The 13,679-nt window shown below is 36.6% G+C and overlaps 2 protein-coding genes across 4 annotated transcripts; both read right to left on the reverse strand.

Moving 5' to 3' along the window:
* Positions 1 to 547: 547 nt before the first annotated feature.
* LOC109165440 (golgin candidate 2) lies at positions 548 to 5,776 on the reverse strand. 2 transcript variants are annotated; one of them, XM_019314195.1, is made up of 10 exons: positions 5,531 to 5,775; positions 4,271 to 5,383; positions 3,561 to 3,671; positions 3,358 to 3,417; positions 2,757 to 2,814; positions 2,331 to 2,374; positions 2,143 to 2,235; positions 1,773 to 1,898; positions 1,164 to 1,211; positions 548 to 1,079 (listed from the first exon to the last, which is right to left on the reverse strand). In XM_019314195.1, the coding sequence occupies exons 1-10, from the start codon at positions 5,582 to 5,584 to the stop codon at positions 708 to 710; spliced, it is 2,079 nt and encodes a 692-aa protein (XP_019169740.1). In that variant the 5' UTR covers positions 5,585 to 5,775; the 3' UTR covers positions 548 to 707. The 2 variants fall into 2 exon arrangements, with proteins under 2 accessions (XP_019169740.1, XP_019169741.1); XM_019314196.1 differs by having other exon boundaries at positions 921 to 1,068; positions 5,531 to 5,776.
* A 1,418-nt stretch (positions 5,777 to 7,194) lies between these two features.
* Positions 7,195 to 10,469, reverse strand: LOC109165441 (phosphomethylethanolamine N-methyltransferase-like). Of its 2 annotated transcripts, none has more exons than XM_019314198.1 (12): positions 10,053 to 10,469; positions 9,850 to 9,962; positions 9,604 to 9,741; positions 9,373 to 9,510; positions 8,943 to 9,086; positions 8,722 to 8,832; positions 8,483 to 8,624; positions 8,114 to 8,394; positions 7,865 to 8,026; positions 7,726 to 7,779; positions 7,579 to 7,653; positions 7,195 to 7,494 (listed from the first exon to the last, which is right to left on the reverse strand). In XM_019314198.1, the coding sequence occupies exons 1-12, from the start codon at positions 10,069 to 10,071 to the stop codon at positions 7,399 to 7,401; spliced, it is 1,473 nt and encodes a 490-aa protein (XP_019169743.1). In that variant the 5' UTR covers positions 10,072 to 10,469; the 3' UTR covers positions 7,195 to 7,398. The 2 variants fall into 2 exon arrangements, with proteins under 2 accessions (XP_019169743.1, XP_019169742.1); XM_019314197.1 differs by having other exon boundaries at positions 9,850 to 9,965.
* Positions 10,470 to 13,679: the final 3,210 nt, after the last annotated feature.

Raw genomic sequence — 13,679 nt, forward strand, 5'->3', positions numbered from 1 at the left:
CATGGTTTTTTTGTTTTGAAGTGAAATAGCCATGAAGCAGAGACTGAAAATCAATCTTCTAACGGAAGAAAAGCATACCGTGAAATTAGGAGCTCCCTCCGGCTAGCTTGAGCTTCTCCGGCGAAGCTTTGTCGGAGTTAATGAAGAAGAAGAAGTGAAAAGACCAAAATGCCCAGGGCAAATCGGAGCTCTGGCCTGAGACTTGACGGAATACGGCCATAGGAATTGATTTGACGAAAAACAATTATTTTCGGGGACTAAATCGATGAGTACGTGATTCAGGGGCAACATTGACAAGTCGCGAATAAATGAGGGACCAAATCGTTGATTCACCCATTATTTTACTAACGACCTATGAAACTCTTGCAAATTTTTAAACAAATTCTCTTCAAAATAAATTAATAAAAAGCATAACTTAATTAAAAATATTTTGTACTACACGAAGTGATGAAGATTTTTTCATTTCTGATTTTTGATTTTTTTTTTTTTAATTTTTATTGTTTTGCATAATGCACTACTATTTGCATGAAACTAATCCAGTTAAGCCTTGGCCAAACTCCAGACCTCATGCTTATGATACCAGCATTTATATAATTTTCTATATAACTGTGTATAATACTTTGCCAATAACTGATAACCAAACACCTATTATTACATCAAAATGAGGTGAAATTGACATAAATCCACCCAGCCACAAACAAAACAAATTAGATCCTTGCAGTGTTATTGATATTCTCCAGGGAAACTGCAGCACCAGTGGCCACTTCAGACACTGAAGAATTAGACCTTAAAATGTACATGACCCAGAGGTGAAGACAGGCGAGGTAAACGAGCGACCATATTCTCGCCTGCGAGTTTCGTCTCAGGAAAACGGCGCCTGCAGAAAAGATGGAGTCTAGTTGCCAAACCAATGACCAGAAATGTTGCTGACCTGAATGCATTCTTTCCTCGAATGGAGACTTCAGTTTTGGATTTCGAAGGCTCCAATCGCCCGACTCCAAATCGCTGGTTGATGAGGTACTAGGAATGTCGGCTGAATCCAGCATTGACTTGTTTTCGTCCAGTGTCCTTGAAACAGCCTAGATAGATGAAACCATGACCAAGGTTTAGTTTTAAAGTTACGGGAGATGAAAAATGTACTTCAAGAATGATTGATGACTTGCCTCGATTTTAAACAATAGTGTCGCCTTCTGAGAGGAGAGTGACTCAACCTGAAAGAATGAGAGAGATGTTCGATTTATTTGTCAGTTTGGCATTTCGCTCATCCAACAAAAACGAATGTAACTTCAAACTCATAGTAAACAAGCAGATGTATACCAAAGAAAGGGGAAATGTGCCCGCATGGGCAGCTCAACTGGTCATAGAGGTGAAAGTTGGAAAGAATGACATGGGATCGAGTCTCACCAGCGGCAGTGTGGGAGCAACCTCTCAAAGTGAGGGGGGCTCCTTGTGCGGTGAGTTACCATGATTTACATCCTCCCAGATGCTCTGTCGGGCCGGGGTGTGGGGGGCCCTTAGGGTTGGGGTTCAACCTTTTGGAAAGAAGAAAGGGGAAATGTTCATTTTATTTGAACATAAATGGCTATTAATGGCTATTAAGATCTTTGTAAATGCTCTGATAAATACACTTGAGGAACCACTTTCCATCCACCAACTTAAATAAAGACTAAATATAATGCGTTCTTCTGATTAAACTCTGCCATTTCAAAACAATTTCACAGCAACCAAGGGTTTCAGTTACAGATTGAATGATGGATGTTTGGAATTCAAACCTGGGCCTGTTTCTGAATCAAATGGTCAGTCAATTGACCAAGCCTACGCTTTAGCTCAACTTCCACTTCAGTAGGACTCTCCAGTTCTCTCTTAGTTGTATCAATGCTCGTTTCCAGTGTCTTTGCCTATGTTGAATCAAGTTTAAAAGGTAATAAATTAGTTTCAGTAACATACACAAATCAAAGCTGATTAAAATTACTAATATAATCATTGTCACAACTCACAAGGTTATACTAAATCACATAATAACATAAAGTGACTTGGTACCAGTTCTAACGGATTTGGCAAAAAAGTTCTCTATCAGGAGGATGTTTATCTCAAAATACGTTCATTTTATAAGGTCATACTTTTCACGAAAAGTCAGTGCACCTTTTCTTGCAATATGCCCACTTTATCTGTTAAGAAAGAGTACTCCGCCTCAAGTATCTCCCGTTCAAATTCAACTCCTTTTGATGCAACCAACTACAAGTTGTTTCCATAAACAAAAAGCGCAGTAAGTTGATATTACAAAACAAATCTTACTCCATTTACTACTTGAAAGCACAGAAATTACTTACTTTATCTCCACTTTCTTTAGTTTGAGAAATCTTCCTTCTTAGTTCTACAACAGGAAAACAAATCTTTAATTGGTAATAGATCGAATTCATTTCTTAAAGATTCTAAATTCCTATTTGAATCCTAATGAAACCAACTGAACTGACTTTTAGGATGAAATAATTAGTTTCTTGTGAACTGTGTCACTGTGAGCAGATAACAACAAAGCAAACACATTCGGAACCACTTGAGCCCAAAAGAATACGGAGTATTAATGCAAACCATTTATAGACCTTATTTCACCTTGCACAATAGCCCAAGATTGAAAGTCCAAGTAATTCCACATATTTTAATATATATGAATAATACCAAAATGCATAATGTATCTTTAAAGCTTTAACAAGCATTTTTTGTTATGTAAAATTCAAACAGAACCTTAAAGGTTATACCTTCTTGAGCTGCTTCTTTCAGCTCAACTTGTTCACGAAGTTCAGTAACACGATTAACCTAAGTGCCAAAGAAAAAAAAAAAAAAAAAACATACATGAGATAATCAACAAGTAAAATATGTATACTTAAATAAACTGAAAAAGAAATTACTATGGAATGATCCAAGTAGAAAAAAGGGAACAAAGTTAAACACAACACATGCATCAAATGAGCACATACATTGAACAAAACATGATGCTTTGGTCACCCTTCCTCGGAATAATAGATAGCATGTGATTATGTGAACATCACCATTTAATTTTCATCACCCTCACCCCCACCTCCACCCCCCAACCAAAAAAGAAAACTCAAATCCTCACTGATTCACCACACAAGGGAGATTAATATAAAGAAAAAAGCACGACATGTGTCTTAAGGTAAGTGTAATCCATAAAAGATTCTACACCCCAGAAGAAAGAAGGAAAATGAGGGGCCAATTATATCAGGGTGCTAAGTAGCTAAACAAAGATATACTCCAGATTATTCAAATAGACAAATAGTCAACAATAAATGGTATTTTGAAACACCACATATAGTTGGAGTCAGCTTTTTCATATTGTACCTCTACTTCAAGATTCCATTGTGCAGTAGCAAGTGACTTTGCAAGCTCCGCATTAGCCGTCTGCAAGGTGTCACATGTGAATTAGATCCCAGCCTTCCAAATTTAAATTAATTTTAACATTTGAACTAGAAAATCCACGTCTAGAAACCAAGAAAAGAAGAGTAAATAGAGGCAAAACAGCTTAAAAAATTATCTGGAATTACCTCAAGTTTTGCTAGTCGTGTCAGGGTTTCCATTCTAGTGCTGTTGTGTTTTTGCTTCTCTAACTCAACAGCTTCCAATGTTTCCATCATTTTTGTCTGTAATTCAGAAGCCTAGAAAAGAACAACTAGTTATTACAGAGAAAAAAATTGATAGAATAACTAGACATTGTCAAGGATATTGAGCAATAAACAGAAATTAAGTTCTCAAAGAAAGTGGTTGTGATGAAAAGAATAAAATTTAGGTTAGTGAAGAGAATGATCAGTATGAAATAGGTTACCTTGCAAATGATCAATCAGTTTTCCTCAAATATAACTCTTTCCCAAATCCCAATGTTTAAAGTTCCAATATGTTTCCCATTGTACAATAGCAAAGCAAATTGTTTAAAGAATACTCAAAGCAATTGATATGGGTGGCAATCTTTTTGTAAGGTTAACTGATGCTGACTAAGTAATATGACCTTAGTTACAGAGGAACACTAATATTACAAAAATAAAGACATACGAAAAAGTAATAGTCTACATGTCAAGGCTCCATAGATAAGCTTAAGAAACAGAGCTTCACTGGGGAAAAGTTTTCTAGTTGAGGAGATTATATAACAAGTTCATTCAATCTTCTTCCAAAATATTACATAAACTGATAAACCTCAACTCAGTGACTTACAATTAGAAGCTGGAAAGAAATTATTGAGTCAGCTAGACCCTATGCTTACCTCTTGTGCTTGTTGCTTGGCCCGCACTTCAAGTATTTTTTCTAAACTCTGCTTCTCCCCTTCCAATTTAGCTACCATATCCTCACGCTCTCTTATTGCTTCAATTGCTTTTGCAGCCGCTTTTTCTGCCAGAATCTGCTGCCTTCTTTTTCTCCTTTCTTCTCTTTCATGTTCGCTTCCTGATGAAGATGTTGAATCCGTCTCAGAGTCTGATTCTCCATCACTTGGTGAAGAAGAGTTTATCTTCAGAGAACTTTGAGAACCCACTGTAGGGCCATTTTTAAACCTCTGATTATCGTTTGTCTGCGTCTTTAGATCCAACTGCCCATTAATAGTGGCAGACTCCATCCCAATAGGGGAGCCCTTATCCCATCCAACATCTCCATCCTTTATAACATCCACATGCTGATCCATTGCTGTACTCTTTTCATCATTGTTCCCATGCAAAAGGTTCGAAGCCTCATTCCTTCCATCAGAATGACCTTTTTCTGAACTGTCTCCATCACTTTTTAATTCCGGGCTTGAGCTTCTTGACGACACATTTACCCCATCACTAAATCTCCCATCCCGCGCACTATCATTCCCCTTATTCCCTAATTGACCATCTGGCTCACTCGAACTCTTTGGAACATTATTATGAAACTTCAGGCTCTTTTTCTCACCTAATGCCAACAAACTGGAACCAGAACCCAAACTCCCTTGAATCCTACTGTCCTTCTTCAAACCCCGAACCCCTCCCGCTCTATTGCTAATGCGAGCAGTGCCCAGTGTGGGGGTTTTATTCGGAACACTCAGCAATTCCGTCCAATCAGTATCCGTAAGGGTACTAGTATTAGTACCCGGCGGCTTAGGGCTCAAACTTGCTGGTGTAACAACCTCCTTCTCCTTTTTATAATTGGAAACGCCGTAATTCTTACTATTCTCACTGCTAACCGCATTCAAATTCCGATCCTCCCGTAATTTTCCAGCAAAATCCTTGCTTTCTGGTATTTTCTTTTTTAGCTGGTCCTTCAATGGCTTACTCTCACTGGGTATAGCCGAGATTTCAAGATCTAACCCATCAGATCGGGCCTTTTCGCCCTTCTTAAGTGATTCAGCTGCTTGCTGATCAATCTAAGCCGTCCAGAAACAAATCAAGAACAATAAACATACTTAAATTCCTACTGACTGAGCAACAGTAAGAGCGAGCGTAAAACGAATCTAATCTAATTCTTAGAAAAAGAATTGCAGTAAATATACATGAATGTGGATAGACGGTACCTGCTGGAGGATATTCTCGGCAGCTTTGAGCTTGGAGGAGATCCAGTGAGCCATGAGGAATCGGATTGCTTGCGATTATTGTTTTATTCAAGAATCAAGATCAGTGGAACGCTAATTCCTCACGCTCGCTCGGTACATTTTACCCAAATGCTGGTAACGTTAATGAAGAGAAGACGAAGACGAAGACGATGCAGAATAGAAGGCTAAATTTACAATCTGAGGTCGTTTGGTGACGGTTGTTTGGGATTGAAACTGTTGGCCTCAAATACTTATATTCATTGTTTTTTTTTTTTTTTTTTTTGTTGCTTGCAAGAGTTAAAAAATAAATAAATAAATAAATAAAATAAGCCAAATATGAAAAATGTTAGAGGTACTTTCAAGAAGTATAACTAATGCCACGTTTGTTTCAAAAGTCCTAATTTCTAAAGTTAAAATAATCATGTGTATACATATATTATTTTTAAATTATAATAATTATTTGGAGACGGGTATCGCGTCAAGGACGGGGCAAATTATATGTTCTATACTTTCTCTATCAGTCCAAGTGTCAAGGACGGGACAAATTATATGTTCTATATTTTCTCTATTTGTTGCCAAGTGTCAAGGACGGGACAAATTATTGACTCTTGCCTGCAACAGATAGAGAAAGTATGAAATGCAACTCAATGAATACTCGTTTTCCATGTGAAGTCCTGGGAAGCTTCGAGAGTGCCACCCCTTATACTTTCTCTAACCCCCGGACATTTTTTTAGGGGAAGGGGCTGCGCTGAGGAAATGGGCAAGAACGGGCACTAGCCGACTGCTATGTCGCTTCCCGTAACAGTATGGCGAGTATCCAAAGAATTCGAGGTTTCAGCTCAATAATAATGGCGAGTATCCAAAGAATTGGAGGTTTCAGCTCAATAACAAGGACGATAAAAGTGCCAATACTCAAAACATAAGCGATTTCGAACATCATATACAACAAACGAGTTTTGTTATTTAATTAATGAATGTCATAAATTGATGATAAAGGACTTATGAGTTTGGCCTTATGAGTTTGAGTTCCTTGACCGAGTGGCTGGGACCTAAAACTAAAGAAAGCCCTTTCGCAACCTTCAGATGAGGGGCAGGGGGCAGATTAATATTTTTATAGCTTATTAAAGATGCTATAATTTTTAATAAAAAAAAAATTATAATACTTTTAAATTATTTAGGGGTTAAGAGCTACTTATGAGAAAAAAAAAATATAATATTAATTAAGTAATTGATTGATTGTTACTAAGAAAATCTGCTCCGTCTAGATAGGAGATTTTGCATTTAAAAAAAATTAGGAAAAACTGTTTTTCCTTAATCTATTTTGAAATCTTTCCTTAGAATTTTTGTCCAAAACAAATTCTTTTTTGGCAGAAAGTTTGAAATTCTAATGTTGGCAGAAAGTATGAAATTATTCTTTTTAAATCTCGTTGTTATTGGTTACTATTTTTACTTAACATGGGAGAGAAAATAATATTTTTCGGGTATCGAGAGAAACTTCAATTATTATCCTGATGTGTATTGATTAAACTAGTATAAATTGCACTTTACTTGGGGTTGAGGTTGTCATAGAGAAAATAATATTGTCATTACGGAAAAATGTTAAATAAGGAACAAGATTAAAATCACTGGCAGTATAGTAAAAGAAATGATCATTAAAACAAACTGGATTTCAGTCTTCAACATAACACATTATTATCATGGGAAGATACCAACTTATACAACATATGGTGCCATTATTACATAGCAAAACATTCACCCAAATTATTGAAAACGACACTAGGAGGTTTCATCAATACTAAGCCCATATGTTGTTGCTTGTTGTCATAATGTTCATTTCAGAAGACATCACTTCACTTCTTGGCAATGAACAAGCCCCATCTCTGCTCCCCGGATGAAGATCTCGCCAGCTTCGCCCTCCACCCATCAACGATATCATTGTAGTCCTCCTGCACATTCGTCGTAAGAAAGATTAGTCCCATCCCATGTAGTGAAAACACACACACACACATATAGCAGATGAGGGAGCATACTTCTGAGAAGTCTTGGATAAATGCTTCTTTTTCCTTCTCCACGGTGTCTAACTCCTTCTGGAGCACGTTCATGAACTGTAAACAAACGTGTTAGATCACATAGCCCGGATAAAAATCATTTTGTCATATGTAAGAATTAACAAACACCTGATGAGATCGATCCTCAGCAATGACGTCATTGAACCCAGCATCCTTGATCATCTGTTTTTTTGCACGGTTTTAATGTAATGTTAAAAGAATAAACGGATATTAATGCCCAGAAGACGATGACAATTTCTATGAATACCTGGCCATATGCTGCTACATCGTGTAAATCATATCCTCTGTGTTTAATATACTCGGCAAATTCTTGTGATGGAGTTCCAGCTGCTTTGCAGTAATCAGTAATGAGGAGTTTACCCCCTGGCTTCAGCCACCTGTAGAAAGACTTGAAAAGTGCAGGTTTGTCCTGAAAAAAATAGAAGCGACCCCCATAAGTGTACATAAATAGAGTTTAAACGAAGATTAAAGGTGTCCATGGAACAAGAGTTAATACATGAATGTGAAGAAAGGTGTCACGGCTGTAAATCACATCCAATGAGCCATCAGGGTATGATTTCCTGGTGCAATCAGCAACCTCAAACTCAACGGTGCATTTGAGGCCAATAGCACGTTCGATAGCGAATGAGATCATGTTAATAGAGAGGTCAATGCCAACAACATGAACCTCGTAGTTCTCAGCCATGTAGAAATCACCTCCTCCAATACCACAGCCAACATCTAGGACCTTTTGCCCCGGCTGGAGATCCAATTTGGCAACAAATTCTTTAGTTGTCTCTGTTCAAGAACAGAGACAACAAAATCAGAGAAGCAAACAACATATATAATTCTTATATGCACAAGATGTGTGATTCACAATCCATACCAAGCCCTCCTGTGCTCACATAGCCTTGTCCAAAGACTCGCTCATATCGTAAAATGCCACTGCAATTATATTGGACAGTGTCCAAGAACTTCTGGAATCCTCTGTCATCTTCCGAACTAACTTTCTGCCATGTCCAGCAAATCTGCAAGGTCAAAGCACCACAGAATGAATTTATTGTTGATCTGATTGAAAAAAACAAAAAGCAATGACAGATGGCATATGCAGCAGTAAAACTTCACCTGATTTTGATTCTTCTTGTTTCGTACATAAGCTCCAATGCACTTACAACCAATAAGAGAGAGTTCAAAAGACTTCCCTTTTCCAGCATTCAATTGGCATTCTTTGAAAACCTGTACTTTGCATAGATCAGTCTAGGGCAAAACATCCACAGAAACTCAAGTGGGTTTTTGAAAGGACAAACATCAATTAGGGTTGAGTTGAAAAGTAACAAAGTTTGCACCTTAGTATAATATCTAGGTTCTCGATAGTGAGTTGGGTTGTTCTTTCTCTTGTGGTCTCCAGATTGATGGAAGCATGATTCTCTGAAATATATGTGCCCTCCAACTTTCAACCATCTGACCATTCTCTCTACTAGCTTCACAACCTACAAGCAAGAAGATGGATGAACATATTTCACCTAAAAATCAACGGAAAATGACAAATTCAAGAATCAAGACAAGTTTGAGGAAAGTGGAGGAAGGTGACCCCCCACTAGAACCAGCAAGGGAGTTGAACCTTAATTTGCCAAATTTGCAAACCAAGTGATAAACATGTAACTATGATGTCTGTTCTATCAATAGTTCATATTGCAATAGCTTGAGTAACTCATCAATTTTCATATAGCAGGCAAAGCTATAGAAACTTCAAAGTAGAAGACTTGAAAAGCTCACCTCATTGTCAGAAAGATACATCAGTAACCAATTTGAGAATATCAAGTCCAGTGACTCATCAGAGAAGTTCAAATCTGGAGAGGTCACATCAGCACACATAAACTTGACATTTTTATAGTGCCCATTGATGACTTCATTCTGCAAAGTACAAACATTCAAAAGTAAGCAAAAACATAAAGAGAGAAAATGTGCAGAGAAAGAAAGGTAATCCTCAAAACAAGTGTCATAAACCTTCTTGATTGCACTTTCAATGAAGTCCAATGCTATAAGTTGCCCAGCTTTCTTGGCTAATTCACCAGTGAAACGGCCAATACCAGCACCTAGCTCCAACACTGATTTCCCTTCGTATGGGGGAAGCAGTGCAAGCACCTGGACATGAAACCATAATGAGACTCAACTCATTTGACTCAAAGAAAAACAACAAATATGTACAAAACAATCACAGTAAAAGTTGTATAAAGACAGTAAAAAACATACTTCAGGTCTCTCTTCTTTGTCAAGATCAACAGCCTTAGAGTCGAGCATCATAGCCTCCACCGTAAGATCAGCGGAGTGCTCCATCCAGTAATTCTTCTGGATCTCGCGTTCTTCTGCTAAACACAACCGCATTGAATCAAAACTCAAAACCAAAACCAAACATAAATCCAAAAACAAAACAAAAGACGTAAACACAATAATACCTTGAGTAATGGCAGCCATGATTATAGATTATAGATTGTAGATTATAGATTAAACAATGAAACTTTGATGATACTGGAGATGGATTGAGCAAACTTATAGAGAAATGAGAATGTAGGTAGTTGCAAATTAGGAGAAGAAATGGGGCTATCGGCCTTGGATTGCGATGCGAGATCTAGAAAAGGTCCTGGATCTATGGTCTTTCACTCTCCCTCTCTGATGCATCGGCTTGCAGAAATTTGCGCTGTGAATGTGTGGGTGTGAGTGAGTGATTCAACTGCAGTTTAAGAGCGAGAAATTGCGTTGAAACCAAAATAGTGTTTTCCGGTACAGAAAATGAGAAAAGAGTGGGGGCTGCTCTCTTCTGTGGCGGTTAATCGTTGTAGGCGTTGTGATGAGGAGACAAGAGTATCAAAACAGTGAAAGATTGGGAGTGGTGGAGTACTGGTGCATCAGTGATACTCTGTATGAATTATGATCCATTCATGAATGGACACGTAAGGCCTTTTTTTTTTTTTTGGTTGGTGTGAATCAACCCACTCTGCCACTAAAATTGTGTATTTGTGTTGGAGCTATAAAGACATGCATTAGTGTAAATCTAAATTTAAACTATTACAAATGAGATCGCGATGATCACGTCACTTCATGCAACCTGACATAGAAATATACTTTTAAATTAATATATCAACATTTGTATATCGCTTAATAAACATTAAAAAAAAAGTGTAAAATATATTATTATTTCTTTGATGCATGGGATGTGCTCAAGTGGGTTGAAGAGCACAACACGCTCAGGGGGCTAATGTATGAAACCATTAAGGAAATAAAACTGGGGCAAGGACGATTTTCAAGGATACAGTTCAGAGCTATTTGGCGTGAGCAAAATTATGTTGTAGACTGACTTGCCGGCATTGGTGCCCGCCTAGATGATAGTTGGAAAGAACACATCTCCCCCCCCCCCCCTCCCCCCACCCCCACCTCGGGGTTTAGTGAATTTTATCGACGACGACATGATGGGTATCCCCGTCACACATCGAGTGGTCACTGCTATGTAAACTGCATTAACCTGGGGTCCCCCTCCTTTGTAATCGAAAAAAAAAAAGAGATAATAATATATTTTACTCAAATATATTATTGGTGACCCCCTTGTAGCTACTATCTACATTAAGCATCCAGGCGTACTTATTATTTCTTTGATATCAAACAAAAGCACGTCAAGTAAGAACTCCAATTGTTCGCCCTAAAACCTTGTATAACTTGGAAGCAATCAATTTTAATTTGCACAAAATCAAGGCCTTTGACCTTGATCCAACTCAATGCCTCACGACATCAAGAGTCTCAGTCTCTTTTGGACTATAGATCATATCCCTCTTTACTAGGCAGTGTTTTTAGCCAGGCTTGACCCTTGCCCAGGACCCATGTTGGGAGGGGGCACACCCCACCCTCTACATATGTGTATATAGTATATGTATAAGTATATATAAGTAAATGATATACACAAATTTTATATAAAGACAATGTAGTTTAGTTGGTAGATAAAGTTGTTTCTATTATTATAAAGGTTATGGGTTCAAAACTTTTTGTAATGAATCATTTAAGCTAGTCAATGTCTTATCAATATAAAAAGTGTGTGATTTATAATGTATTTTATATTCAAACTATTTTATCCAATTAATTATGTTTCATATTTTATTATGAATATTTTTTATCGCGTTTTAAAATATTTTGATTTTTCACTCTTAGTTAAAAAGTTTTTAGCTCCATCAACTTTTATAAGTTTTGTTTTATAAATTTTTATTAATAATTGAGTTATTATTTATAAATGATAACAATGTTATTGTTTGTAAGTTTATTTAATTTTAAATTGTTTATTCTTTTTTGTTATATAAATTATACAGTAATTATTTATTTATGAAAACACTGATGCAATTATTGATTATTTTATATTTAGAAAAGCATCTACTCCGTATAATTTTTTTTTTCATAATTATTGTTGCATGTGTATGTAAAATTCTTAAAAACTTGTGAATCTTATTCAAGTTATTTGATATTAGTATTGTTTTTCTTTATGTAATTTAAAATTTAGGTATAAAATTATATGTTAACTTTAGGTATGGCCTATTTTTTTCGTCATGCCCCGAACTTATAAAATGATAGGACCGGGCATGTGTGTTATTTATAGATATTACCCAAAGGCTATTCTTTGCTCAAAGTTTCTATTGGAAATTTGATGAACATATGTCGTACCCAAAGACTATTCTTTGCTCAAAAAAAAATATGTCGTACTCTCCCATGATTTATGGCAATTGAATGTACATTATAAGAAAAATAAAGTGATATGAGAAATTAATTGCTCAATTTTTTTTTTCTTTGTCCTATTTTTATTAGGTTGGTCCTAATTTTACTTAACCGGTAAGAGTTGATTATATTTTGGCGTTGTTAGGCTTCAAGTTTGCCTATAAAATGAAATGAGCAACAAATATACATTGGTTCATCATATCAACCACATCTTTACTTGTTCTTTCAATTCCCTCATGGCTCTACAACATCAACTGTCTTGCAAATTTTAGCTACAATGAATTTGCCGATAGCCAGAAGACTAATCCTCCATCTAGGGATCGAACCCCCAACCTCATGCTTAAAGGATGAGGTGTTGAACCACCATGCCAACCATGTTGGTTACAAATTTCTTTGATAACATGCTTATCCTTGCATATTAAAAAGAGAGGAAACATTAACATGCTCAAGTGGGGGATACAAGAAAGCAAGCACCTTAGCATTTTCCTCATCTAGAAACCAACTGTCCTGCCAAATTTGAATATGTTTCCCATCACCCACTTTCCAACTAGAGTTCCTCCTTTTGACATCTTGGGTTTCCATTAAACTTGTCCAGATAAAAGATGGTTTAGTGCTATAAGAAAAAAGACTTTGGAAAGTATCTAGCATTGAAGAGCCTTGCAACCAATGAATCAGGGAGTTGGATAATTCGCCAAGATTGTTTACTTAACATGGTAATGTTAAAGTCCTATAATCTACGAAAACCCATACCACACACCATTTCATAGGAAGAAAAATGTGATCTCAATCATTCCACTACCTCATTATACTAGTTGTAAACATGCATGGTGTGCAATTTAAAAAATGTCCAATAAACAAAATAAGCTAATAAAACATAATTAAACATTGCAAAATAAAGAGACAAAAGGGAAATAGAACTTATTTATTGAAATGGATGGTAAAGTATTGAAATCCAAGCATGAATTCTTCAATACAAGCTTCCAATATGATAAAGAACCTAAATCTACACCTAATCTAACCTAAAATATGAAAGGAAATGAAGAAAATTGACTAGGGTTCGAATAGGCCGAGGGTTAGAACCAAGTAAAAATGGGTGAAAACAGGCTTAAAAAGTGAATAGGGGTAGCCCCACGGGCATACACCCGCCCGTGTACCCAAAAAAAATAAAAAAAATAAAAAATAAAAAAATAAAAAAACCTACTTCAGAGAGTAGTGCCTATGACTCTGTGAGGTACCCCTCTCCTTGTGAAATTTTCTGACAAAATGACTTTGTTGCTATTTTTGACCAATCTAAAGTCAGAATTGAATGATGCTGGATAGTTTCATAAACG

Source organism: Ipomoea nil, unplaced genomic scaffold (genome assembly GCF_001879475.1).
Source record: "Ipomoea nil cultivar Tokyo-kokei standard unplaced genomic scaffold, Asagao_1.1 scaffold3069, whole genome shotgun sequence".
Taxonomy (NCBI): domain Eukaryota; kingdom Viridiplantae; phylum Streptophyta; class Magnoliopsida; order Solanales; family Convolvulaceae; genus Ipomoea; species Ipomoea nil.